Source organism: Littorina saxatilis, linkage group LG6 (assembly GCF_037325665.1).
Source record: "Littorina saxatilis isolate snail1 linkage group LG6, US_GU_Lsax_2.0, whole genome shotgun sequence".
NCBI classification, from domain to species: Eukaryota; Metazoa; Mollusca; class Gastropoda; order Littorinimorpha; family Littorinidae; genus Littorina; species Littorina saxatilis.
In genome coordinates this window covers 28,874,169-28,900,129 of record NC_090250.1, presented here as the reverse complement: position 1 = coordinate 28,900,129, position 25,961 = coordinate 28,874,169, and the positions used below count along the sequence as shown (strand labels likewise).

Genomic DNA, 25,961 nt, shown 5'->3' with positions numbered 1-25,961 from the left:
CTGCTGATACCGGCAGTAACAACCGCAGTAACTTTCCGTTTGGAAGCGGAGAACGCAGCCGGTCCGCATACGATCAACTGGCGAAGTGCTGCGTCCAACGTGCGTACGGTCTTCGTCATCAGCGCCTCGGATCGCCTGTCTTTCCCCTTCTGCCTGTACCGCCAGGTCACCGCTGACGTCACGGTGACCTACTCCCATGACGGAGGCAACAGTGACGTCAGAGTGAAAGTCGACAACACGCAGAATCTGACGTTTTCCACCGGGGCGGCGTACGGAGGTGGAGCCAACTGGAACGTGTTCCAGTCGGCCTCTTTCAGCGGGGTGACTTTGAACCGGGGTATCCAGAAGCTGGCCCTCACTTTCCAAGGCCTCGACACCTACGGTATTGAAATCGACTACGTTGACGTCAGCGTTGATGACGACTTCGTCACTGATGACGTGTTCCGCTGCAAGCTGTTGCTGGGTGCAGAGCCGAGTTTTGAGGGAGTGGGTGGGGGAGTGAGCGCCGGGCACTTAGAGCAGCACAGTTACCACACGCCGTGCCCTGAAGAGGACAACGTTCATCTGGCCGTCTACCATGACACGGTGTCGCAGTACACCCTCAGAGTAAGCTTGTGGTTGTTGTTTTTATTGTTTTATTCTTAATTCGTTGTTTCTTTGTTGTTTGTTTCTTTCTTTGATTATTCGTGTGTGAAGCCAAGTTTATTATCTGTATCATACGTGTGTCTGTCTGTCCACTTTAAAAACCAACGGGCCGAAGAACCTGTGGTTGTGATGTTTTGTTTTGTCATGAATTAAACGTTTCAACAACTTACTATTCTTGCTGGTTTTTTTTTAATTCTGATTTTTTTTTTTAGAACATTAGTAGTCTATCTGGTTTTTTATTTTTTTATTTCTGTCTTTCCTTCTTCCTTTTTTATGTGTCTTTTTTTTTAAAGCAACTAATTAACCCATTTGTGACATGTATAGGCAACCAACCCCCTGTACCGTTCCATGTACGACAACAAAACCCACGACACTTCCACCTGTCCGAACCTTGACGCAACTTACTGGCGTTTTGATGACGTAGACGCTGATACCGCACTGAATAACGTCATTCACTCTTCTGCTGTGGCCCAGAACAACGCCACTCTCACTGGCTACCTCGTGCAAAATGACGTCACTTACAACGTGAAGTATGTCGTCACCTTTGACCTTAAGGTAAGTCGTTTTGGACTTAATTAGTTCCGTGTTATCAATAAATGTCATGGGCGTGTGTGCGCTTAAGTCGCATTTTCTTTTGCTGTTGCTGCTGCTGATGATGATGATGATGAGGAGGAGGACGACGACGACGACTGATGATGATGATGATGATGATGATGATGATGATGATGATGATGATGATGATGATGATGATGATGATGATGATGATGATGATGATGATGATGATTTCAGGGTTTCAAGAAAGGATTCATTGACGCGGACATCCACTCCATCCTAAAGGCTACGTTCAACCAAGGCGCTTCCTCGTCCACGAACATCAAAGTCACTTACGAGGGCAGAAGCGGGCAGCCGGTACTTCTGGACGAGTTTGTGGTCTCTGGGAGCACCGTGACCAAATCCTGGGACATACCGGATATGACGTGGTCGGAAGATCACTTGAACTTCCTGAACATCTACGCCAGCGATGAGGACACAATGGTGAACGACTTTCAGCTGATTCGGGGCTACATGGGGCCTGACCAGCCTGTGGACATCTTTAATTCAGATGAAGTGCGACTTCAGGTAATGTGTATTGAAGATAAGTCGAAATTGAACAAAAGACACGCGTGCATACTTAATCGCATCCTCTATCCCTAGTGTGAGTGTCTGGCTGTGCAGGGTTTTAATAGCGTATGTCTACACAATTTTAACGCAGTCTCTAAATCCTTACGTTAATACGGCTGTGCAGGGGTTTGTGAGTGACTTCTGGTGGCGGCGACCAGTGGGAGAGAGCTTGACCGTAGTGGTCAGGGGTCAGCAGTTCAAGAACCTGTCACGCGTCGCGCTGTACGTGCAGACCCCGTGGAGCGGCGTCAACAGCTATCAGCAACTTTTAGTTCTCTACCAGGTAGGACACGCACGCACGCGCACACACACGCTCACACACACTCTCGAGGATGTACGCACGCACGCAAGTAGACAGACAGACAGGCACGTAGACACACACACACACATACACACACACACACACACATACACACACGCCTGCGCGCGCACACACGCACACCCACCCTGAAATATCACAGTCCGAACGCGCACACACGCACGCACACCCACAGGTACAGACAAGCACGCATACGCACGTTCACACACACACAAACACACACACACACAAACACACTGACACAAACACACACACTCACACACACACACACACACACACACACTGAATCACACGCACACGCACGCGCGCACGAACACACACACACACACACACACACACACACACACACACACATACACACACACAAACATACCTCTTCAATATCATAGTCCTAAGAAAAGCACCGGCATAAAATTACAATAGTACATTGCTATCTACAGAAATACGAAATGTGATACTTTTATTTCATGCAAGTGTAAGCATAGGCACATAGAAGATGGCGCTATATATATCTCTGTCATAACGACTCAGTTTTACCGTGGATGTTTCCCCCACACAGGACGGAAACCAAGCACAGGCACATACAAGATGGCGCTATATTTCTGTCATAATGACTCAGTTTTACCGTGGATGTTTCCCCCACACAGGACGGAAACCAAGCATAGGCACATAGAAGATGGCGCTATATCTCTGTCATAACGACTCAGTTTTACCGTGGATGTTTCCCCCACACAGGACGGAAACCAAGCATAGGCACATAGAAGATGGCGCTATATCTCTGTCATAACGACTCAGTTTTACCGTGGATGTTTCCCCCACACAGGACGGAAACCAAGCATAGGCACATACAAGATGGCGCTATATCTCTGTCATAACGACTCAGTTTTACCGTGGATGTTTCCCCCTCACAGGACGGAAACGTTCGTCTGCTGCCGGTACCCTACTCCTCCCCGACCCCCGGCTACTGGATCCCCTTCGGTACCTCCGTCATCTGCGGCAAGTCCAACCCCGCTGACCTTCGACCCGCCGCCCCCATCAAGACCTTGACCTTCGTTCCGGAGACCTTGGAGATGACCTTGGACTACTACGACGGCAGCACCAGCAAGATAACCTTGGCCTACACGGTCTCGGAAACGGCGCTGAAGGTCACGGACATGACCTTTTCCCCCTCTACCCAGGGCCGACCTTTCGCGTCCTTCCGCTCCATGTTCGTGAGGTTCGGCAGTGCGGACTCTGACAGCGTGCAGAGCGAGCTGGAAGGCCCGGAGCACGTGCTGGGCGCGTGGGGCAACCTGGGTGGTAGAGAGTTCCTGGTCTTCAGGGCCGTGGAGTCTCACCACCTCACACACAGTCCCGACATCAGACTCACCATTGAGGCCTAGGGGGATGTTGGAAGGCCGGGATGATGATGTCGATAGGTCTAGGTAATGATGTTTGTACGATTAGTTGATGATGTCGAAAGGCTTATATAATATGTGATGATGTTGGTAGATTAAGGTGATGCTGTTGATGATCACCACGAGGGTGGCAAATGCGACTGTCTAAATGTAATACTAATTAAAATTCATACGAAAGTTTATTTGAAGAGAAGATCAAAGCATTTAAACACTTTTAAGTCCACGGGCGTATGAGGACAGGAACTTTGATGCAGCTGACCATTATAGAAAACGTTTCGTCGATCTGAAACTAATGAAGTTACTTCGTATTGCTATTTACTCTTGGCATGTGTCCTTTAATAATACAAGAATTTATAACGCGCACATATCTCACCACAAAGCGACTCAAGGCGCACTCATACACATTCGTTCGCATGAACAACTCAAGCACACTCATATTCACTTACGCATAAATTACATGAAGATGACAAGGCAACAACACAAACAGAGACACGGCACTCAAAAGTAAGCATGAAAAAGAATATAAAATTTCAAATAATAATTATGTACATGGCTATTATGATGATGAAATTATGATGCTGATCTCTTATTGTCAATGTCGATGTACAAGACAAAACAGTGTTAATTAAGTTTTCAACATTCAATAAAGTTTAACAACGCAATTGCACTAGCTTGTGCTTTGAAACAAAATCATTCCCTTTGTCTTGTCTTTCATTCATTCGGGTGTGTTTGTAAGGGTGTGTTTGTAAGGGTGTGTTTCTACTTTTCTTGTTTCCTTTCTTTCCAGTCTCTTTCTCGATTATATATAATAGAGTGCAGCTGGTTTTGTAAATAATAGTGTATTATAATAATAATAATGGTTCGCACTTCAGAGTGATGGTTTATGACACCACTACTTCTGTGGGTGAAACATTTAGTCTCCTTCCGTAAACTGCTTTTTCACCGCAAAGAATTCAGTGCACCATAAAATAACGGACGCATCGAAAGTAATACAATTCTCTTCAAAGTAAGAGCGAGAAGTAGGTCAAAGAAGCGTGACAAGCCCTACTACGCCTCCCTCCCTCTCTCCCCCTACCCCCTCCCTCACGCCCCCCACCCCTCGCCAGATCTTGACCTACATAACCCCCTGCGGGTAATCAGGACCAGGCGAGGGTGTGTGTGTGTGTGTGTGTGTTTCTGTGTCTGTGGGTCTGTGTCTGTCTGTGCCTGTCTATGTCTGTGTCTGTCTGTGCCTGTGTCTGTCTGTGTCTGTGTCTGTCTGTGTCTGTGTCTGTCTGTGTCTGTCTGTCTGTCTGTGTCTGTCTGTCTGTGTCTGTCTGTGTCTGTCTGTGTCTGTCTGTGTCTGTGTCTGTGTCTGTGTCTGTGTCTGTCTGTGTCTGTGTCTGTGTCTGTCTGTGTCTGTCTGTCTGTGTCTGTGTGTGCCTGTGTCTGTCTGTCTGTGTCTGTCTGTCTGTGTCTGTGTGTGTCTGTGTCTGTGTCTGTGTCTGTTCCCTGTGTCTGTGTGCGTGCGTGCACGTCAGCAAGCGTGCGTCAGTGTTTGTGTGCGATCACAACTCTGTGGATAGAAAAACATTACAAATTGTATACGCACAAAGAAAAATGGCCAATAACTGACACGCACACACACACACACGCACGCACGCACACACACACACACTCACACACACACATGCACACACTGGCTTACACACACACACGCATACACACACACACGCATACACAAATACACTCACACACGCACACACACACACACATACACAAATACACTCACACACGCACACACACACGCACACACACACACACACACGCACACACACACACACACTCTCCAGGCTCCTGGCACGGGCACTTCATAATCATACCAAGTCCTTAGCTTGTGTTTAGTCTTTTTTGAGTAATAGCAGGGTAAATCAGATTTTTTTTTATTATAAAAGACCTATCACCAGTAACAGCCCTGGAAAAGTGGGAACGCGAGTTACAAATTAATATGGATAAGGCCATGGTTTTTTAAAAAATTTTAAAAAAGCACAACTGACCAGAAGCTCCGCTGGTTCCAATAAAAAATGTTGTACAGAATTTTACCAACAGGACGTTTCCTGTTCTTGCGGAAATTAGTTGATACACCATTATGTCCGCTATGTAATCAAGCAGAAGAAACAATATCTCACATGTTATGGCAGTGTCTAAAGATTCAGGATTATTGGTCTGATGTACTTACATGGTTAACTACAAATTTTGCCCACTGTCATGGAGTGCAGTTCTCGTTGGAGCTAATTATATGTGGTGTAAAGATTAATTGGTATTCAGACAGAATTTTGGATTCAATGATTTTGATTGCTAAATACATTATTTTTTTAGCAAAATTACAAGGGAGAGAACCTACCGTCACAGCCTTTGTAAATTATGTGAAAAATTGGTTTGAGGCAGAAAAATATCAACGCATAATAGATGGACGTTATGTACAGTTCGTTACAAAGTGGAAGCAATATAGCCACTTTTTTTCACTGAGGACTTTTTTCTATTACCCAAGTTAGAAGGTTTTCTTTTCGCCTATTGTCTTTCTTCTTCTTTGGTGTTTTTTTGTTGTGGTCAAAATAATGTAAAAGCACATTGCAACTCAAGTAATATTTTAGGGAGAAATAGAGAAATGTTTGTTGTTGTTATCTTCTTTTTACATTTAGTCAAGTTTTGATTTTGTCTTGTTTTTGTTCTTTGTTGTTGTGGTTATTTGTTTGTCTTTTTCTGTAAAATGTATTTTGCGGGTAAAAAAAAAAGAAAACAAGTCGCGTAAGGCGAAAATACAATATTTAGTCAAGTAGCTGTCGAACTCACAGAATGAAACTGAACGCAATGCCATTTTACTCGTAGCATCGTCAGGCCACCGCTCATGGCAAAGGCAGTGAAATTGACAAGAAGAGCGGGGTAGTAGTTGCGCTAAGAAGGATAGCACGCTTTTCTGTACCTCTCTTTGTTTTAACTTTCTGAGCGTGTTTTTAATCCAAACATATCATATCTATATGTTTTTGGAATCAGGAACCGACAAGAAATAAGATGAAAGTGTTTTTAAATTGATTTCGACAATTTAATTTTGATAATAATTTTTATATATTTAATTTTCAGAGCTTGTTTTTAATCCGAATATAACATATTTATATGTTTTTGGAATCAGCAAATGATGGAGAATAAGATAAATTTAAATTTAAACGTAAATTTGGATCGTTTTATAAATTTTTATTTTTTTTTACAATTTTCCGATTTTTAATGACCAAAGTCATTAATTAATTTTTAAGCCACCACGCTGAAATGCAATACCGAAGTCCGGGCTTCGTCGAAGATTACTTGACCAAAATTTGAACCAATTTGGTTGAAAAATGAGGGCATGACAGTGCCGCCTCAACTTTCACGAAAAGCCGGATATGACGTCATCAAAGACATTTATCAAAAAAATGAAAAAAACGTATGGGGATTTCATACCCAGGAACTCTCATGTCAAATTTCATAAAGATCGGTCCAGTAGTTTAGTCTGAATCGCTCTACACACACACACACACACACACACACACACGCACACACGCACATACACCACGACCCTCGTTTCGATTCCCCCTCGATGTTAAAATATTTAGTCAAAACTTGACTAAATATAAAAAGACTAAGTCAAACGGTTGGGTGGTCAACGGAAGCTCTACTTATTATACGTCGAAGGGTTAGTCAAATATCGTAACTAAGCAGAAATCAATTCAGAATCTTAGAAGTGCCATGTTTGCTATTGTTTCGGTAAGAATGTATTGCAGAAAGGTGCTTGTGAAAACATGACTGGTTTGCAGCTTCATCGAGATGTGTTAGTATGTTTGTACTGTGTACATGTACTTTACTAGATGAATACCCGATTCGCCGGAAGAAGTAGAGCCGAATACCCGGCTTCGCCGGGTACGAAAGAACGGAGATAAACGCGCAAAACACTGGAGAAGATAAGGAAGAGTTACTGGGAATGGATGTACAGAAAAACCAAAATCGGTTCAGCGCTGCGCGCTGAGAGCACGTGTTGAAAATGTTCATCGACCAGATTGTGTTTTGGGTCTACCTGAATATGCCCACCAAATTTGAAGCAGATCCATCGAGAACTTTGGCCGTGCATCGCGAAGTGACCGACCGACAGACAGACAGACACAGACAAGCCGTATATAGATATAGATATATATCCAAGATGACCAATTAAAACAAGTCGCGTAAGGCGAAAATACAACATTTAGTCAAGTAGCTGTCGAACTCACAGAATGAAACTGAACGCAATGCCATTTTTCAGCAAGACCGTATACTCGTAGCATCGTCAGTCCACCGCTCATGGCAAAGGCAGTGAAATTGACAAGAAGAGCGGGGTAGTAGTTGCGCTAAGAAGGATAGCACGCTTTTCTGTACCTCTCTTGGTTTTAACTTTCTGAGCGTGTTTTTAATCCAAACATATCATATCTATATGTTTTTGGAATCAGGAACCGACAAGGAATAAGATGAAAGTGTTTTTAAATTGATTTCGACAATTTAATTTTGATAATAATTTTTATATATTTAATTTTCAGAGCTTGTTTTTAATCCAAATATAACATATTTATATGTTTTTGGAATCAGAAAATGATGGAGAATAAGATGAACGTAAATTTGGATCGTTTTATAATTTTTTTTTTTTTTTACAATTTTCAGATTTTTAATGACCAAAGTCCCTTTAAGAGAACCAATCACACAAAAAAAGAGATCCAATCAGAAGGCAAATTGCAAAAGTCTGCCAAACTTCATCCAATGGAAGGGCTTCGTGCAAAAGTTTTGAGTGCATTCAATTCGAAGATCAAAAATGGCGTGCAGCGGTACTGTCATCGAACTTCTGTTATATTTTGTGGATTCAAGCCAGACCAAAGCAGGCGGCGAGAATGCCTTCCTTGGTGGAAAGGTCAGGCTACGGGTCGGTCTTTCCGAAGACAAAATATCAAGGTATGTTGATCTATGTTGCTCTATGACTGTTCTGAATGTAGGCAAAGATCTTGAAATTTGTTCAAGATCTTTGAGTTTGAGTGAGATCATTGACATTGTCGACATTGCCACGTCCGGCTGTCACTCGCTCAGTGTGACCTCGACTGGCTCGAGATCGAGTCTGCGTGTAGCCAAAACCGAAACTAGGAATGTGTTTTTCATCCCAGCAACGTGGACACGCTTAGATTCTAATTGTCGCTTCTTTGCATTGAGCTTAGATTTATTTTAGCGCCTGTAAACTTTAATATCAACAATGGGTTAAATTCAGAAACAATGGCGGGGAGACGTGCCAGCTTGGGTCACCGGCTTGATCCTCATGTCAAAGACGATCAAAGTCATGTTCGTTGGGGATTTTGTCAGGCATGCTACTTTTCCGGTAATTGCCGGAAATCCGATAAAGCCGTTTTCAAAATCCGGTAAAGTCAAATTTATTCCGGTGAAGTTGAAAAATGTCCGCAAAAAACGATCCGTGTGAATATCGCGCAACGCGAGCGGGCGCCCACTGCGGACTTCCTGGCAGCCACTGGTCTGAGGATCTAGCACGGCCACCAACATCGAACGCAGAAGAAGAAGAAGAGCGGGCGCCGGTCTCAATGAAGCCAGCGCACAGTAGTGTTGTTTTCACCAGTTTGGAGGTGTGTTGAATGGTGGTGGGGGGAGGCTAAAATGGGATTTTTAACAAGATCACAACACTATTACAGCCCTAAAAATGATGCCCAGAATGCACCAGATTGCACAGATTATAACCGTTTTTTGAAAAAAAATCAGGGGGGGGCATGCCCCCGGACCCCCCTAGTTGGCTCGCCTGCTTCGCAGGCTCGGGCGTGTGGCTTCGCCACTGGCACTGCCCGCTTCTTTCAGGTAAAACCATTTTTGGCCTGTAGCATTCCTGTTTGTTTTTCAAGGCCATGAAACCAGGCGATGGTGTACCTCAAATTGTATGGCAAAGTTTAAAATAAAGAACCCATCACACGTACATGTACTTTAATTTCAATCCACCTAATAGTTTTTGAGAAAATGGGTTTACAAGATTTAGCTCTGGAAATGTGAAATTGTGCAAGTATATATTCATGTGTGTGAGTGAGGGTGTGGGAGTTGAATGTGTATGAGTGTAGAGAGAGAGAGAGAGAGAGAGAGAGAGAGAGAGAGAGAGAGAGAGAGAGAGAGAGAGAGAGAGAGAGAGAGAGAGAGAAAACAATGAAAACAACCTTCTTGTTACTGATTACAAATCATGATATGTATTTCTATGTGTGTATGAAAGAGAATTAAAAAATTAATAATAAAAAAGTGCAACAGTTCTCACTTTGTGTTGAATAAACAATAGATCCAGAGGAGCGAATTACTGTGTGGTGTTTACTTTGACACGTGCTTTCTGTACATGCAACTTTTACCGTGACCGTGATTTGCCACTGGTGTTCGTGATCGTGAAAACAAAAATCAAGGTAACTGTGATCGTGAAAGCTAAAATTTCCCTTCCCGTGATCGTGATGATACCCCCCTTTGGGGCCCTCGTATAAGGCAGTGATACCGGTATTTGTGTTCTAACCAGACCGTCAATGATGATAAGTGTTGTATTACAACCTCACGATATTACCATCAGGGGCATGCTTCCGGGTGTTGCCCCGACTTTGAATAAAGTAATCAAAGTGTGTGTTTGTGTGTGTGTCACGGTGTGTGTATGTGTGTGTGTGTGTGTGTGTGTGTGTGTGTGTGTGTGTGTGTCTGTGTGTGTGTGTGTGTGACTAGTGTGTGTGTGTGTGTATGTGCATGCACGCGTGCGTGCGTGCGTGTGTGCGTGCGTGCGTGCATACGTGCCTGCGAGCGTGCGTGCGTGTGTTAGTTCCTTTGTTTTGGTACAAGCCCATAACTTTTTTTTTCATCACACGACCACAACTTTAAAACACTCTACTTCGAGCGCCTATGCTTTCACCACCTCGGTGAAAACTGAGCCAGGCTAGTCGAGTAAACGTCATAATAACAGCGAGATAAAGATGCAACGAACACCACCAGATAGTTCCAGATAGAGTGTCGACGTGGACTAGACGGGAATGACGGAGCTGACAGAAACTTTGGTCAGATGACAATTGTGAATGTGCCATTGTGTCATATGTCTGTTAGTGACATCAGACCCTGTCGGACTGAGATGTGTATGTGAAAACTGACATTGTTTTATCTGTGACGTGAACCCGTACAAGACAGACAAAAAGCGAAAGGACTAAAACAGAAGCCAAGAGAAAACATTGGACGTACTAATAAAGAAGGTTTAAGGAAAAGGAAATTTAAAACACTTTTTTTTTTTTTAAGATTGAAAAAAAAAGGAAATTTCGAAAATTAGAGGAGTATTGTGAAAGTTCATTTTCTCATAAAAGAAAGAAATGAAGGCTGAAAGAGCAGCAAATCTTTGGTGAAAAAAAACCATAAATGATATCGATTACAACAACAATCACAACAACAAGAACAACCACGTCACAACAACCATCACAATCGCCAAACAATTGACATAATTACAAACACTGTCACAAAGATTCACTAAGAACAACCGTATAGCGACATCGTGAGAACAGAATCCACGGCAGCAATTGTAGCATTTCACTTTGTTTGACAATTGGCTTCACGACAGCAAAATGGAGCTGGCGTTGCTGACAGCCTTATTACTCGTGCTGTGTGTAAGAGGGGCCAGCTGTGCCAGAACTTGCCAAATAGAGGCGGAACTCATGGATCCAGTTTCAATGGTCAAACACAATTCGTCCTACTACTTTGGCATTTACGGCAAGTCCAGTTTGCGGACCGCTGTGTCTGGTGAGTGTTGGTTTAAACAATGTTTATTCATATTTTACATGTTCAGGCAATTTACATCGACATAAGGTGAAAACAACAACAAGCCTACGGCTTATGGTGGTGTCTTCTGGTGAGTGTTCCACGCTTTGATATTTATTTATGTTGTTAGTTTATTCTTGTATTTACTTATATATTTCTTAGATTATAAAATTATTCATTCATTCATTCATTCGTTCCTTCCTTCCTTCATTTATTCATTTATTTGTGTTTGTATGTATGTTTGTTTGTTTGTTTAACCACCTCTATTCTTGTGTCGGTCGGTCGTTGTTGGTCGTTGTCGGATGGTCTGTCTCTCTGGATCACTGCCTGTCTGTCTTTCTGTAATATGTCTTGAACTTTGTTGTTGTTGTTGTTGTTGTTTTCTTGATAAGGATTGTTTTCATCTTGATGATAATGATGATGATTAAGTTGATGATGACAGTAATACACTACCCTCCTCCTCCTCCTCCTGGCCTTCTACTCATCACCATCATCATCATCATCATCATCATCATCATCATCATCATCATCATCATCATCATCATCATCATCACCATCATCATTTTGTGAGAGAAAAAAATCACAATAACACTTACCCTCTTTTGCATTTTATCTAAAATTCTCTCTACCCGCGAGTAGGACAGAGAATAAATAATGTCCATGCACAAGCACATGAACTTTCACCATCGTACCTTTTCGTATCCAACCTGGGCTTTTTTTACCTTGACCTTTTACTCTTCCCGGTGACATTCGAAGGTTATCTACCCTCCTACACACGTAGAGGTTAGAATGCATCATGGTGGCTCAAGGTCACAGCACACTGGACACTACATTGGGGTGTGCACGTTAAAGATCCCACGATTGACAAAAGGGTCTTTCCTGGCAAAATGGTATAGGCATAGATAAAAAATGTCCACCAAAATACCCGTGTGACTTGGAATAATAGACCGTGAAAAGTAGGATATGCGCCGAAATGGCTGCAATCTGCTGGTCGATGTGAATGCGTGATGTATTGTGTAAAAAAAAATTCCATCTCACACGGCATAAATAGATCCATGCGCCTTGAGTCCGAGTCTGGAGATACGCGCGCGATATAAGACTTCATATGATATGATGATAATAAATATCAAGAATTAACTAGTTCTCCAGTACACAGTATCCCACCTCACATACCCCCATGATACTTTGACGTCAGTTTCAACCTTGACCTAACATAGTCAAATATCTTGGGAAGCCTCCATAGGCGAAACGTTGCAACCTGATTTGTGCTGTCCTGGTTCCTGTTTTGTTGAGTAAAGATCTCTTCTTCTCTGAACAATGTTTTTTTCTCACCAGCATTCATTTTGTTACGTTACATAATCACATAACCTTTGACTTTTAAGTTTATGGGAGCACACTTTTTCATGTCGTCACGTGACGTGCAGGTCATCTCGTGCACGTGCGATCTGAGGAAAACGAAAACCACGGGTGCAGCGACTACACCCACGATCTACCCGACCATGACTGGGTGGCGCTCGTGGAGCGAGGACAATGCTACTTCACGGAGAAGATACGGGTGGCCACCAAACAGTACAACGCCTCTGCTATCATCGTCTACGACAACGCGCCCACCATGACTCTCGTGTCCATGAATACCTTTGGTGAGTTTTATACTTTGACCTAAAAGGCTGCTAAATGTAATGTTTGTTGTTGTTGTTGTTGTTGTTGTTGTTGTTGTTGTTGTTGTTGTTCTTCTTCTTCTTCTTCTTCTTCTTCTTCTTCTTTATTGTGTGGGTGTGTGTGAAGGGGGGTAGGTGGGGGTCAGTCGATCCTGACTAAACCTAGGATGTATAGAGAGAAAAGAAAAAGAAAGACAAAATAATTGGGATGGAACAACATAAACCAAAGCTGACATTATTTATTTTTAAACTGAAGGCTTCAAGAGTAAGGTACTGGATTGTTCTCAGACAGATTTGTGTTCACGTTACTTCTTGCAATCGGCGAAGTAATTTTGCAAACGCGCTGAAAATGTGTTAGTGTCAGTCTCAGCCATGCACTCGCGCATGTTGTTGAACATTGTGCTTTATTCGTGAAGAAATCCGCGGGCCCACTCCACTTTCCCTCATGAAGCTGACCTTCTGTTCGCCGTCAGCACGTGTACGACTATATTATGTTGACCTTTAGTGGCCCTTTCCATGTGACGGAAATAGTCCATTCAGAAAACAGTCAAGCTCTACGTGTGAAAGCGCTTGTTGTTAATTTGTTGTTTTTGTGAATTCTTCAAGGAAGATAACAAGTGTTGCATATATGCAATATATGTTTCGTTTCTATATTTTTCTAGAACTTTCCTCTGATGCAGCCAAACTTTAAGTATCTTACAACATAGACCTCATGCTGGTTGTTGTTGCTGCTTTTATGTGTACGGTGGTGATCGTGTTGTTGTTGTTGTTGTTGTTAATTTGTTGTTGTTGCGGTTTGTTACTCTCCCTCTCCCTTCCTTTAAAATTTTTTTTTTACTGCTTCCTCTCCCTTTAATAAAACTAGAGATCTTCTTTGTTTGTTTTCAGTTGAAGACGAGGTGTACCTGTTCGTCAAGCAGTCTTTCGGGCGTCGTCTGGCCTTGTTGGCCGATTCCGGTATGCACGCGCATGTGACGATCACAGCAGTTGACTCAAATGACGCCCTTCCTGCCGTCACTGCTGCATCTGCGTCACTGCTGTGCTGGACACTGCTGCTGTGTGTGGCGTTACTGTGGCCGTGATGACGTCATTTCGGCACTGAACATGAACAGTTCCTCTCTGATATTCCCTATAGAGATTGGCTCTGTTTTCGTCATGTGTTCAATAGGATTTCTGACTGTTGATTTTTTTTAATAAATATTTATTCTTTATTATTTTATTTTATATTTGTCTTGAGGACAGTTGTGGATTTATTATGTAAAATTTGGCTGTGTGTGATTTGTTATTTTATTTTTATTTTTTTCTGTTGTTTCGGAGGGGTGTTTTTGTTGTTTAGAGGACAGTTTTCTTTGATACAGTTTGACTGTTTTCAACTTTTTTATAAGATTATTGTGTGTGAATGTTGAACTGTTTGTTATCGTGAGGACAGTTTCTCTGATTTCCCGTGGAGTTTGGCATTGCTTTTATCTGTTGTTCTGCACGAGGGATTTGTTTTCTTTATTGTCCAGTCCTGATGATAGTTTCTTCGATTTTCGGAAGAACTTAAACCTGTTTCAGTCTGTTATATCAGGGATTTATTAGCTGTCTGTTGTCATATGGAAGTTCTTTGATTCTGTGTTACAAGGGGTTTGTTTTGCATTTTTAATCGTTGGTCTTCAGATTGTCCATAGAGTCTGACTCCGTTTTTGTCTATTGTCTAAGTTTTGTCCAGTATCTTTTATTTGCTTGCAATCTTGAGGAACTGTCTTCGAATTTTTGGAAGAGGTTGGTTTTATTTGTGCCTAATGCAGTTGTTTTTATGTTTAAAGAGACCTGATACCGATTGACCAAAACAACTTAGATTAAGCTACTATTTTGCCTGTAATATTTTCAGAGTGTGTTTAAACAAGTGTGAACAAATTTTAGAGAAATCAAATGGATAGACTTTATCATACAGAATTGGTTACAGACAAACTATTAGCGAGGCCGATTCTCGGGGTCAATCTCTGTCGTATATTTTTAAGTGTTTGTCGTCTAGCAGAGCCGGGGAGTGCAACTTTTCGCGATTTTCAGAGGTGTGGGACGGAGGTGAGATGTATGTGTGTGTTTAGTTGTTCCTGTTTTTGTCAGTGTTTTTTTGTTTGCACCGTTTATTGCTTACTGTGTGTGTTTAGTTTATCCTGTTTTTTCTGTGTTTTTTGGTTTGCACCGTCTGTTGCTTACTGTCGCTTACCACATGTATTTGTAAAGATTACATGGTTCACATGCACGGTATTACATGCGGACAAAATCTGCTCTTATTCAAATCGTCAGACAGTCGGATCACATGAAGCTGATTTTTTTTCTGACACTTTCTTTTTTTTTCTTTTCTGTATATCCATTTACGGGTAGATAAATCAGGAGAGCGGGTTCAAGGCACACATTTTGTAAAATACATTTTGTATTGGGTCACATCTATTCCTTGTTACTTATTTACAGAAAAGTTTCAGTTTTGACGAAAGTGTGTGTGTGTGTGTGTGTGTGTGTGTGTGTGTGTGTGTGTGTGTGTGTGTGTGTGTGTACCCATGTTTCCACAGGTTTGGTTGCCTAAATCACCATAAGGCAACCATCCACACGTGGATGGCAATTTAAACTCTGGATGGCAACCTAATTGTGTGGATGGTCGCTTCATTTAACACCGTTAAATTGACTTTTTTGACGGAAAGAATGTCATAACAATGTTCAAAATGACATTCTTTCCGTCCTCTATAGGCGACGAAATAGGTCAAATTTTGTGCATTTTTTAGTGCAAAATTCTTCGATGCCGGAGCGAGTACTGCACCCAGTGCTGTTGTAGTGCAAGTGCACTAGAAAGGCACTGCACCCAGTGCCGCCTCTTAGGTAACCATCCACACTTTAGGTATGTGTGTGTGTGTGGGTGTGTGTGTACCCATGTTTCCACAGGTTTGGTTGCCTAAATCACCATAAGGCAACCATCCACACGTGGATGGCAATTTAAACTCTGGATGGCAACCTAATTGTGTGGATGGTCGCTTCATTTAACACCGTTAAATTGACTTTTTTGACGGAAAGAATGTCATAACAATGTTCAAAATGACATTCTTTCCGTCCTCTATAGGCGACGAAATAGGTCAAATTTTGTGCATTTTTTAGTGCAAAATTCTTCGATGCCGGAGCGAGTACTGCACCCAGTGCTGTTGTAGTGCAAGTGCACTAGAAAGGCACTGCACCCAGTGCCGCCTCTTAGGTAACCATCCACACATATAGGTGTGTGTGTGTGTGCGTGCGTGCGTGCGTGTGTGCGTGCGTGCATGTGTGTGTGTATTATTATTACAGACATTCTTCAACCCCCTCCACAAGTCCATCAAGACATCTTCTGTGAAAGTTTATTTTCTCGTGTAAGCAGGAAATATGGCGAGAATCATTTTACCTGGATTCGAAATTCTTCTCAGAGTATTACCAACAGAACATAAAACAGTTTCATGAGTGCCGTCAATGCTCTTATCAGAACTGATTATTGTGATTATTCTGCGGTGACAAAACTTAGTATTTTAGCGTCACAAATTTTTCAAATCTAATGCACAGGGACAAAGTGTTTGTCAGAATATAAAACAAGAAGAATCGGGCCCCAAATTCCCCCATATTAATTCTCTGCATAGCTGAAAGTAAATGACAAGAAAAGCTGAGGTCAAAGGTCTGATGTCTACCATGGCGGACAATTCAGAGTATTTATAAGAGCAAGAATAAATATACCCTTACCTAATTTGGACATAAATTTTATTGCACTTGCAAGAACAGAAATGGTTTTGCTGACAGAAAATACAAAAAGATTCAGCTGTAACTGGATCATTTCTCTTTGAAGAAAGCGCGGCCATGAAAGAGAGGGGCCACAGGGGGCACACGATGACCTGACAGAAGATATAGAACGAGTCAGCCATGACAGGATCATTTACCTTTAAACAAAGAACAGAAATGGTTTTGTTGACAGCAGATATATATAGGTTACACACTCCGAGTTCTGATTATCTTGCATATTTTCCCTCGGGTCGATTTTCATGTATTACCGAGCCTTTGGCGAGGTAATACATGAAAATCGACCCGAGGGAAAATATGCAAGATATTCAGGACGAGGTGTGTAAGCTATTTATCCCATTACTCCGACGTTTTCATTAAAAACACTTACTTTTTCCACTAAAACCTGCCCGTGCCTGTTTTCAGCTTGCCAAAAGCCTCCGCAGTCGAAATTCATGTCAATGAATTCATGCGCAAAGCTAGTTCCCATTTGTCAGCATAATGGACGGCGTCATTCGACTTGTATGTGGACATTCAGTCATTCATATTGCTTATAAAAAGGTCTGCTATCTGCTTTTACATTTTGAAAGTCATTTTAAAATATCCCTGTGTAGGCTATATTTGACATCGGCTTTCGTTATACTCAATTCGGCATACCGGGTTTATATTTTTACCAGAATTGCGCACGATAATGGCAGCGCAACAAATTCAGTTCGGGCCGTGCTGGTTTGATCGTTGACCCAAGTCAGTTCGCATGCAGTGTTACTGTTTGTCAGTCGGGGATAGAAATGTTGGCCCAGCTGTCATCGCGCTGTTCTGTTTTGGTTTTCACACGTGGATCACTTACATATTCAGTCGTCGGGTTTTGGTGAGCCAAATCTTCAATACTTCGCCTGTTGTAGACGTAAGGCAATAAAGCTTGGAAGTTGTATGTCGGCACTGAGAGTCGGTCGCGGTACATCGCTTTCTACTTTGTCCCGGTTTTGAGTTTGAACACCTAAGGTTGGATACATCTAACACCTCACATCCTCTTCTCTTCCCCATATATATCTTAACTGTATCTCCAACTTCTTTTCGTCTTCTTCTTTTCATTTTGGTGCCACTCCCTCATTTGTCACTGAACCCCGCAGTTGACTCGACTCGGATTCACACAAGCCCGTCTAGCAGCACGGTTGCAAGCAGATTCAGCTATCAATCGAAGCAATACACTTAAAGCCAAAGCAAATAACCAAATGAGAAAACCTAACGTTTAATTTGACTTCATGGTGGAAAAGATATATTCTGATAATGTTTTTGGCGTTGGAATGGATCTGAACGGGTTCCCAGCTACGACAACTTTTCCAGAGTTATGCACCGCAGGCATGCCTTCGACAATCGATGTCAGTTTCAGATTGAGTTTTCGAACTACCAGGTGACTGGGCATGGGTTGTGTTTTGATTGCTCTCTCTCTCTCTCTCTCTCTCTCTCTCTCTGTCTCTGTCTGTCTCTCTATCTCTCTCTCTCTCTCTCTCTCTCTCTCTCTCTCTCTCTCTCTCTCTCTCTCTCTCTCTCTCTCTCTCTCTCTCACGGTTCTGTGTAGATGGCTGTCTGTGTACAAAATAGGGAGTATCGTCCCTTGATCCCACTCGCGATACTCATTGAACATGCCTTTGACCATGCAGTCGCTTCAGCCAGCGAAATATCTCGACTCCGCTCTTTAAATCCATGCAGAATGTGCGTATCGTATGAAGTATTCTTTATTTTCTCAATATTGACACATGTAGGCCTGTACCTATACGCGATATTGACTTTGACACCACAAAATATTTCAGTCGTATGTTGAATAAAGTAGTCCATCTGTAAACTCTGAATATGCAGATGACCTCTATAAATTATACAATTGTACTCTGAAATCAGAGACAATGACCAATGACAGTTGAGATCGAAACTCGGTTGTGATGGGATATCCATATGGTTGTGATGGAATATTCAGAATAATCACCTCCTCAGCTAACAGAGACAAAGAGGCAGGTCATGGGATAAGCACGGATTCAGCCATAACATGATAACTTCTCTTTGAACAAAGAACAGAAATGGTTTTGTTAACAGAAGATATAGAAAGATTCAGCCATAACAGGATTATTTCCCTTTGAACAAAGAACAGAAATGGTTTTGTTGACAGCAGATATAGACGGATTCAGCTATAACAGGATAACTTCCCTTTGAACAAAGAACAGAAATGATTTTGTTGACAGAAAAAATAGAAAGATTCAGCAAGAACAGGACCATTTCCATTTGATCAAAGAACAGAAATGGTTTTGCTGACAGAAGATACAGACAGATTCAGCCATAACAGGATCACTTCTCTGTGAACAAAGCGCGGCCATGAAAAGAGAGGAGCCACAGCGGGCACGCGACGACCTGACAGAAGAACAGCAGTCGCACCGTCAGCTGAACCTGCAGACGCACCCCACAGTCCCTCCCCTCCCACACCCCGGGTGCTAGCGACACGACGAACGGCAGACACAGCAGCACGTGCAACAGGAGTCCCACCACGCACTTCCACTCGTAGCCGCATCCCCCGCTACACACTACCCGCTTCCACCAAAACGATCTCTCCTTCCCCTTGTTACTCAGATTTTTCCACGCCGCTCGGCCTGTGAGCCGCTTCCCGTGTTCCACCTCCGTGACGCCCGTGTCTCCGTCGCCAGCCCCCTGCCTTCTGAAGTCAGGTCTCGATTCCAGGTACTGTCGGCCTTCTTTGACAAGCGAAGTCCCCGATAGTTTCGCTGGAGGTCTTCTGCTGCTGTCGCCCACGCAGGCTAAAGTGTCTCGGATATTGTCTGGAGCATGGAGAGTTTCTCCGAGGTCTTGCTGCTGCTGAGGTGTTGGCTGTTGACTGGCGAGATAATTGATTGAACTGTGGTGGAGTGATGGTGTGATTAGGTCTCCAGGTGGTTCCGAATCGGTTTGGCCGTTGCTGGATGTCGGGGTCTCTTCTGTGCCATGCTGCTCTCTCTTCTTGATACCTGCCTGCGACGCTGTGAGTCTGGGGCTGAGACTGGATTTATTTTCTTGTCGTGAGCCGCTTGGTCCCTGGCTGGCTGTTGTTTGGGTTGTTGTAGCTACCTCCCTTTGGTTTACCACGTCGTTATCCACCGTCTGGGCTTGGGCAAGCTGCTTCCTGTGAAAAGCAAGCGTACTCGGTATTTTTCTAAATTCCTTAATCAAAAAGTTTATGTTTACAATTCTCAGTGGGTTCTTTAGGTTTTTTTCTGTGTTTTTGTTTTTAACTATAAGACTAATACGTGCGCGCGTTTACAGTTTAAATGTGACTTACACGGGATTCATTTTGATGTTAAGACAAATTGAATTGATCACATATTCATATCGAATAGTCGTTAATGTTTGTTGTTTGATTGCCTGTTGTTGCGTTTCTCTGTGTGTGCGTGCGTGCTGGCTTGGGTGCGTGCTGGCTTGTGTGCGTGCGTGCGTGCGTGCGTGTGTGCATGAACCTGTGAGTGTGTGTGTGTGTGTGTGTGTGTGTGTGTGTGTGTGTGTGCGTGCGTGTGTGTTTAGTTTGTTTATTTGTATTTTTGTTTTTCAATTCCCTCGGTCAACACTGTTTTTCAAACATCGTACCTCTGTTCTTGTTGACCTGTGGCACCCTTCGGACACTGATGGGTAAAGTGGGTGGACAGACGCGACCTGGCGGCACCACTTCTAGTCTTTGGAAACAACTCAGGGTATTCCGGGTGGCAGGGGCGTTGAAAACGGCTGTAATCGGGGTAGCCATATAGACGGGTGCCTGAAGATGGCTGCTGCAGTGGCTGGAAGAAGTGTAATGTTATCTACAGTATAAATAGAAGTGTTCCACTTTTGAAAACAGAGGGAATTGTAAACAAGTGTTGTGTCTGTGAGCACGTATGTAAGTTTAACTTGTGCTCCTTTGTTGTATAATACTAATTCATTCCATGGCTTTGTAAAACATTAATGTGACTAAAACACTGTTTTAAATCAATCAAATGTGGCACATGGTAACCACAGTGTGTTCCAATGTAAAAACTAAAGCCTTTACTACGTGTTAACGTCGTGATCAGATAAGTATGGATAATGTGTCCAATACATTGAGATAGCAATTATAACCAGGTACTCACTGTATCCACAAATCACTGGCACACGTATAAAAAAAATGTTACAGAGTTCAATTTCGTTCACCTCGAACGTCGCGATATATATACAACAACAACAACAACAACACCAACAACAACAACAACAACACCAAACAACAACCACAACACAACACAACAACAACAACAACAACAACAACAACAACAACAACAACAACAACAACAACAACAACAACTTTACAACACAATACAATAATGCGGAAAACGTCCTTGAACCCTCACCTGAGTCACACCAAAGCGATTCATCTTCGTGTGGCTTTCTGCACCTCCTCCTCCACTTTTCCCGGCTTCTCCTTTTCCTTCACATGCACCACTGTCCCCGCCCTGAGTGTGCTCAGCACGTGCAGCTTCTCGCCACTGCTGACCTGCTGTGCCGTCCTCTGCATGCTGACTGGATTGTGCTAGGCACAGCGGATCGGAGGCTGCTACTACGGTGAAGGAAGTCTGCGTTTTGACGGCTCTGCAAACAGGATCAGGTTTGATCCTAAAGCCACACAATGTGGTGGGTAGTTTGGGGTAAGAGAGCTCTCCTCAAGCGTTTTAAGTTGTATTAAATGTATGTTCAGGGTGCCTGTGTTTTATCTGTGTTTAGATCTGCACTTTATGATGATCTGAGATATGTCACTAAATCTGCTTCGAAGGATGTGGTTTTGTTTTTCGAACACCTTCGTATTTAATGTCAATACACATCGATTGTCAAGAAATTGCATTACCTACTTACGTGTTGTTTAAAAACAATAAAGAAAACAACTTGACTAAATGTAAAAAAGACAGCAAAGACGGGGAAAATCAACACAAATTAAACACAAACACAACCCTGGACCCTGATCAACCTTTGTTCATACGTATTTACGTCTACTTATTTACGTACAGCTCAAATGGACTTGAAACATGCAGAACTTACCTGTCATCAATGCTGCAGGGGTCACCGCCAGAAGCCAGCAAGTCCTTGGTGGGATGTTCACCAACCTTAACGTCCTTTTCGAGCTGAGCTCCCGGTGCCTTCTTCTTAGATGTGTGAGCCTTGGATCTATGTTTATTGGCGCTGTTGTTCAAGTTACAGTACTGTTGTCTGTCCTCCGTCAATATCAAGCGTGAATCGTCGTCTGAAATAGCAGTAGGGCTGGTGGTGAGTCTAGCGACTGTCGGCTGTCCTGTTAGTTCCGAGTCTGTTATTTCAGGTTGATGAACATGTTTGGTACGGGGCTGAAAGTGTTCCTCTCGTGAAACTACGTAAGGTCTGCTTTTGTTGCTGCCCTCTCTGCAGTTTCCTGCAACTGTTGGACTGTGGACTCTCAATTTTCCAGCGAAGGTGTTCTTTTCCTCTCGCGACTCAGCGACTCTGGTTTTTAAAGTCTTCTTCGGACTGGCTGTGCTCACTTTCAAAGCAGGCTGAGCCATTCCTGTCTTGACCGCCTTGGTACCCTGCTTGCTTTCCTGTTTGCTGTCCCCTGAGCCCCTCCCGCTTGCATGTCTCACAATGTCCATTTGGTCCACCTCTTGGCTGTTCTGTCCTGCCTTGGTTGAGTCTGGCCTGCTGTTGGCAATTGGTCTGGCGGCGTTCCCTTTGCTGCTCTGTCCACACGCTCTTGCGGTCGCTGCGGCTGCTGTACTGTTTGGTTTATACCGATGGATTCCGTCGGTGACTGTGAAAGAAACTCTCTTGAAACCTTTTCTCTTGTTCCACGAGCTCTCTACACAAGTCATAGCGCTCTCTGGCCTCGCTCCGCCCAAACTGTGTCGGTTTTTCTCAAACGTTATCACCATATCCATGTCGTTAGAACTCTTTGTAGTTGTTCCGCTCGAAACTGGTTCCTGGACGCTGACTTCGTTGTCTGCTTCTACCGAAAATGCCTCAACTGGACTCTCATATAGGTCACCTTGCACACGGTCTTGATAATGGGTCAGCTGATTTGCAATGACGTTACTTCCTTGCGGCAAGGGAATGTATAGCACGTGATCGGTATAGGCTTGTATGTCCTCACGAACAGGGCGTTGTTCTTCAGAATAGATGGAGGCTCGTCTAAAACTGTCCGGTAGATATTCTGCACGTACTTCATTGTGACCAGGAGGCATCATGTCCATCATGTCCATCTCTGATTCGTTGAAATGAATGGCGTACTCGTCGGTATCAAAAAGGTCAAGGTCAACAGTGTCGTCAAAAAACAGGCCTTTTGGTTCAGTCGCAAGTTTCCTGTTGTGAGTTTTAGACAATGTCGCTATGTTACTGGCCAAGCTTTCAGTTTTAGCGTCGCTTTCATCATCGTCGTCTCCAGTTGCAAGCTTTGTAATGTTGTACTTGTAGTACTTGTAGTACTCAGACGAGGATGCTGTATCAAAGGTCTCACTTTCAACGGAGTCGTTGTCGGCTTCGTCAGCGAAAGGTAAAAAGACTGATTCGCCTTCGTCTTTGTTGTTGATCGAGAGGAGAGCTATGTGCGTTGCCTCATCTTTATCGATGGTGTCTGCCCTGAACTGTTTGTTCTTGCTGGAGAGATGAGATTGTTTTTCTTTTCGTTTGTCCGAGTTGTCCGTTCGTTCACTGTCTTTGACGTTGTTGTGCTCAACGTTGGTTGTAAGAGGAGATATCTGTCTTGAGTTCTTGTTCTTGTTTCTTGCGTCTGTCGGGTTCTCTTCTTGAATCCTCTGCTGGATTCTGGAGGTCAACTGGGACAAGTGAGCTGTGTTGTCGCTTTCTGCAACCATAAGACGCATGCCTCTCTGTTGCACAGAATCCGATTGACCAGGGCCGTGAACGCTTCTACTCAGATGGTTTTCTGGACCTTTCTTGCGATCACGTGCCTTCGGGTACCTGACTGCTCTAAGCGCATTGAGGTTGACGTTCCAAGAAGCCGTATCCCTGTTGACGTCACAGGCGTTGATGCCACCACCAAGCTTGCGTCTGTTGAACCTATTGACGACATAGAAAGCGCTCGCTCCACCCTTGTCCTCATCATCATCACCATCCGCGCTGGATTCGTCGGGCGGACAACGCTGGTTAAGACCCAAGCCCGAGCCTGAAGAGCTTTTAGCTCGCTGGACGGCTGACCGGATCACCACGGCGATGCCCAGCACGTACACGGGCACCAAGACCAGCATCAGGGGCACCTTCAGCACGCCGTTCTCCATGACCCTGAGGTGCTGCACGTCGACGCCTGTCACCAGGTACTTGCGCCTGAAGGGGTCCAACGTGAGGCACACGTCCTGGCTGTTGCCGGGCGTGGTCATCAGCAAGGCCGTGGCCGCCAGCAGCGACAGCAGCCATGACCACACCAGCCACCACTTGACCACTTTGTTCTGCTTCCTGGTCATGGCCAGCATGGTCGCCGAGGTTAGAGGCTCCTTGGAGCTGGACTCTTTGCAAGTCGCTGTCCCTTGCATTCTGACTCCACCGAACTCCGTTCTGACTCCATCTTCTTGCTGTCTCTCATCGGAGAGCTCAGAGCTGTGGAGATGACCTAACTTACGACGGCGTCTCCTGGAGTTTGGCCTCAAGCTGTTGAAGATTCCTCCCACCGGCATGTTTCCGCTTCTCTCGCTCTTCTCCCTCGTGGCCCCACCGCGGGAATCGTGGCGCATCCAAGTCATGCAGTACACCAGCATGACCTGACCCAGCCAAGACTGCAACAGAACGCACACCGTGAAAAACAGCTGCGCCTGCCCGGCCCTGACCCCACTGTCGCCCAAGTCCAAGGTCAAGGTTGCAGTCGCCAGAAGGACGCCGAACACAAGGAGTAGATTGCTTCCACAGAGGTTGACGACGATGGCCGGAGGAGGAAGGGGGAGGAGGTACAACTTGGTCCTGAGGTACCGCAGGAGCAAGCCAGCATTGAGGACGAAGCCTAGGGCTGCCAGGTTCCAGAGCACAGTGGCGACCACCGTGCTCTGTGCCTGGGTTGGCAGCCATTCTTTGATCACGTCTGACGTCTTCGCTGCTGATGCTGCCGCTGCGCCAACGTGAAGCCTGTTGGCGTTGCTGTAAAAGATGTTTCCTGACATCGTTGTCAGTGGTCCTCAGTCTCTGGAATGAGCAAGGACGATGTGCAAAAAGGCACGTCACGTATGCATGAGGTATAGAGATGCAAAACAAAACAGACAGATGCGGAAACAGGAGGCCGAACCCTCCCCCCTCTCACTATCTGTCTCTGTCTCTGTGTCTGTCTGTCTGTCTGTCTCTGTCTGTCTCTCTCTCTGTCTCTCTCTGTCTCTGTCTCTCTCGACACACACACACACACACGACACACAAACCACACACACGCGCACACACAAAAGCACGCACGCATTGACACACACAAACATGCTCTCTCTCTCTCTCTCTCTCTCTCTCTCTCTCTGAAATGTATGCTGCGAATCGATGTTGCCTCCCTCTCCCTGTGCGTGCGCGCGCGCGTGTGTGTGTGTGTCGGCCACGGTGTGGTGTGCATGCGTGTTTATGCGTGCGTACGAGCGGGCGCTAGAGCCCGAGGGCATACATTTGTCTTGAGTGTCTGTGTGTGTGACATCAATCAATATTATTTCAACGAAGATGAAGACAAACAGAGAGGAAAACTTCATTCAATTATAGATCATAATGTTCTAAATAAGCTTAAATAAATTCTATAACGCATAGGCCTATCTTGTACCTCAGAGTCAGAGAGTCAGTTAAAAAAAAAAGACATTTTCACTCACTCATGATTGTGTGCATGGTCGTTGCTGCTCTGTTGCTATTTGTGCGCAAACCGACAAATCACGGAACGGCAGCACAATCTTCCAGTGTCGCCGGTTTAGCGCCTGGAAGATAAAACTAATCCTATTGATGCAGCATGATGTTGAGGAATTCGAGAAGCCACAGTCTCGAAGACATACCGCGTCATAATGCTTGGTGACGTCTCCATTGCGTGATATGTGACGTCATATTTTTTTTAATCTCCCACGCGAAGCCTGATTATCAAATCAGTCATGACTAATCATAATAATCATGATCGAATACTTGAGTTTCACAACGGATACATAATCAGTATTG

General features: G+C 44.0%; 3 protein-coding genes across 5 annotated transcripts in view; 2 read left to right on the top strand and 1 right to left on the bottom strand.

Annotated features, from left to right (window-relative positions):
- The window catches only part of LOC138968938 (uncharacterized), a 36,622-nt gene extending 32,407 nt beyond the window's left edge, over positions 1 to 4,215 (top strand). The window contains exons 2-6 of the mRNA XM_070341617.1: positions 1 to 606; positions 970 to 1,200; positions 1,435 to 1,764; positions 1,931 to 2,089; positions 3,037 to 4,215. The exon at positions 1 to 606 is cut by the window's left edge and continues 128 nt beyond it. Coding sequence (XP_070197718.1) covers positions 1 to 606; positions 970 to 1,200; positions 1,435 to 1,764; positions 1,931 to 2,089; positions 3,037 to 3,507 — 1,797 coding nt within the window. The 3' untranslated portion in view covers positions 3,508 to 4,215. The remainder of the gene's footprint in view (positions 607 to 969; positions 1,201 to 1,434; positions 1,765 to 1,930; positions 2,090 to 3,036) is intronic.
- A 6,354-nt stretch (positions 4,216 to 10,569) lies between these two features.
- On the top strand, positions 10,570 to 15,455 carry LOC138968936 (RING finger protein 150-like). 2 transcript variants are annotated; one of them, XM_070341616.1, is made up of 4 exons: positions 10,570 to 10,805; positions 11,165 to 11,343; positions 12,786 to 13,001; positions 13,908 to 15,455. In XM_070341616.1, exons 2-4 carry the CDS (start codon positions 11,169 to 11,171, stop codon positions 14,099 to 14,101), a joined length of 585 nt encoding a protein of 194 aa, XP_070197717.1. In that variant the 5' UTR covers positions 10,570 to 10,805; positions 11,165 to 11,168; the 3' UTR covers positions 14,102 to 15,455. The 2 variants fall into 2 exon arrangements, with proteins under 2 accessions (XP_070197717.1, XP_070197716.1); XM_070341615.1 differs by having other exon boundaries at positions 10,570 to 11,343.
- A 3,053-nt stretch (positions 15,456 to 18,508) lies between these two features.
- LOC138968935 (uncharacterized) lies at positions 18,509 to 25,792 on the bottom strand. 2 transcript variants are annotated; one of them, XM_070341613.1, is made up of 5 exons: positions 25,628 to 25,792; positions 21,864 to 24,980; positions 21,182 to 21,443; positions 20,412 to 20,599; positions 18,509 to 19,953 (listed from the first exon to the last, which is right to left on the bottom strand). In XM_070341613.1, exons 2-5 carry the CDS (start codon positions 24,956 to 24,958, stop codon positions 19,128 to 19,130), a joined length of 4,371 nt encoding a protein of 1,456 aa, XP_070197714.1. In that variant the 5' UTR covers positions 24,959 to 24,980; positions 25,628 to 25,792; the 3' UTR covers positions 18,509 to 19,127. The 2 variants fall into 2 exon arrangements, with proteins under 2 accessions (XP_070197714.1, XP_070197715.1); XM_070341614.1 differs by having other exon boundaries at positions 21,182 to 21,419.
- Between the last annotated feature and the right edge of the window lie 169 nt (positions 25,793 to 25,961).

What these genes read in the sequence shown, in the direction of transcription:
- LOC138968936 (XM_070341616.1), top strand. Translation starts at nt 11,169, where the DNA reads ATGGAGCTGGCGTTGCTGACAGCCTTATTACTCGTGCTGTGTGTAAGA. An exon ending in TTTGCGGACCGCTGTGTCTG is followed by an intron (nt 11,344 to 12,785) that starts GTGAGTGTTGGT and finishes CGTGACGTGCAG; the next exon opens with GTCATCTCGTGCACGTGCGA. An exon ending in CGTGTCCATGAATACCTTTG is followed by an intron (nt 13,002 to 13,907) that starts GTGAGTTTTATA and finishes GTTTGTTTTCAG; the next exon opens with TTGAAGACGAGGTGTACCTG.
- LOC138968935 (XM_070341613.1), bottom strand. Translation starts at nt 24,958, where the DNA reads ATGTCAGGAAACATCTTTTACAGCAACGCCAACAGGCTTCACGTTGGC. An exon ending in ATCGCTTTGGTGTGACTCAG is followed by an intron (nt 20,600 to 21,181) that starts GTGAGGGTTCAA and finishes CACTTCTTCCAG; the next exon opens with CCACTGCAGCAGCCATCTTC. An exon ending in ACAGGTCAACAAGAACAGAG is followed by an intron (nt 19,954 to 20,411) that starts GTACGATGTTTG and finishes TGCTTTTCACAG; the next exon opens with GAAGCAGCTTGCCCAAGCCC.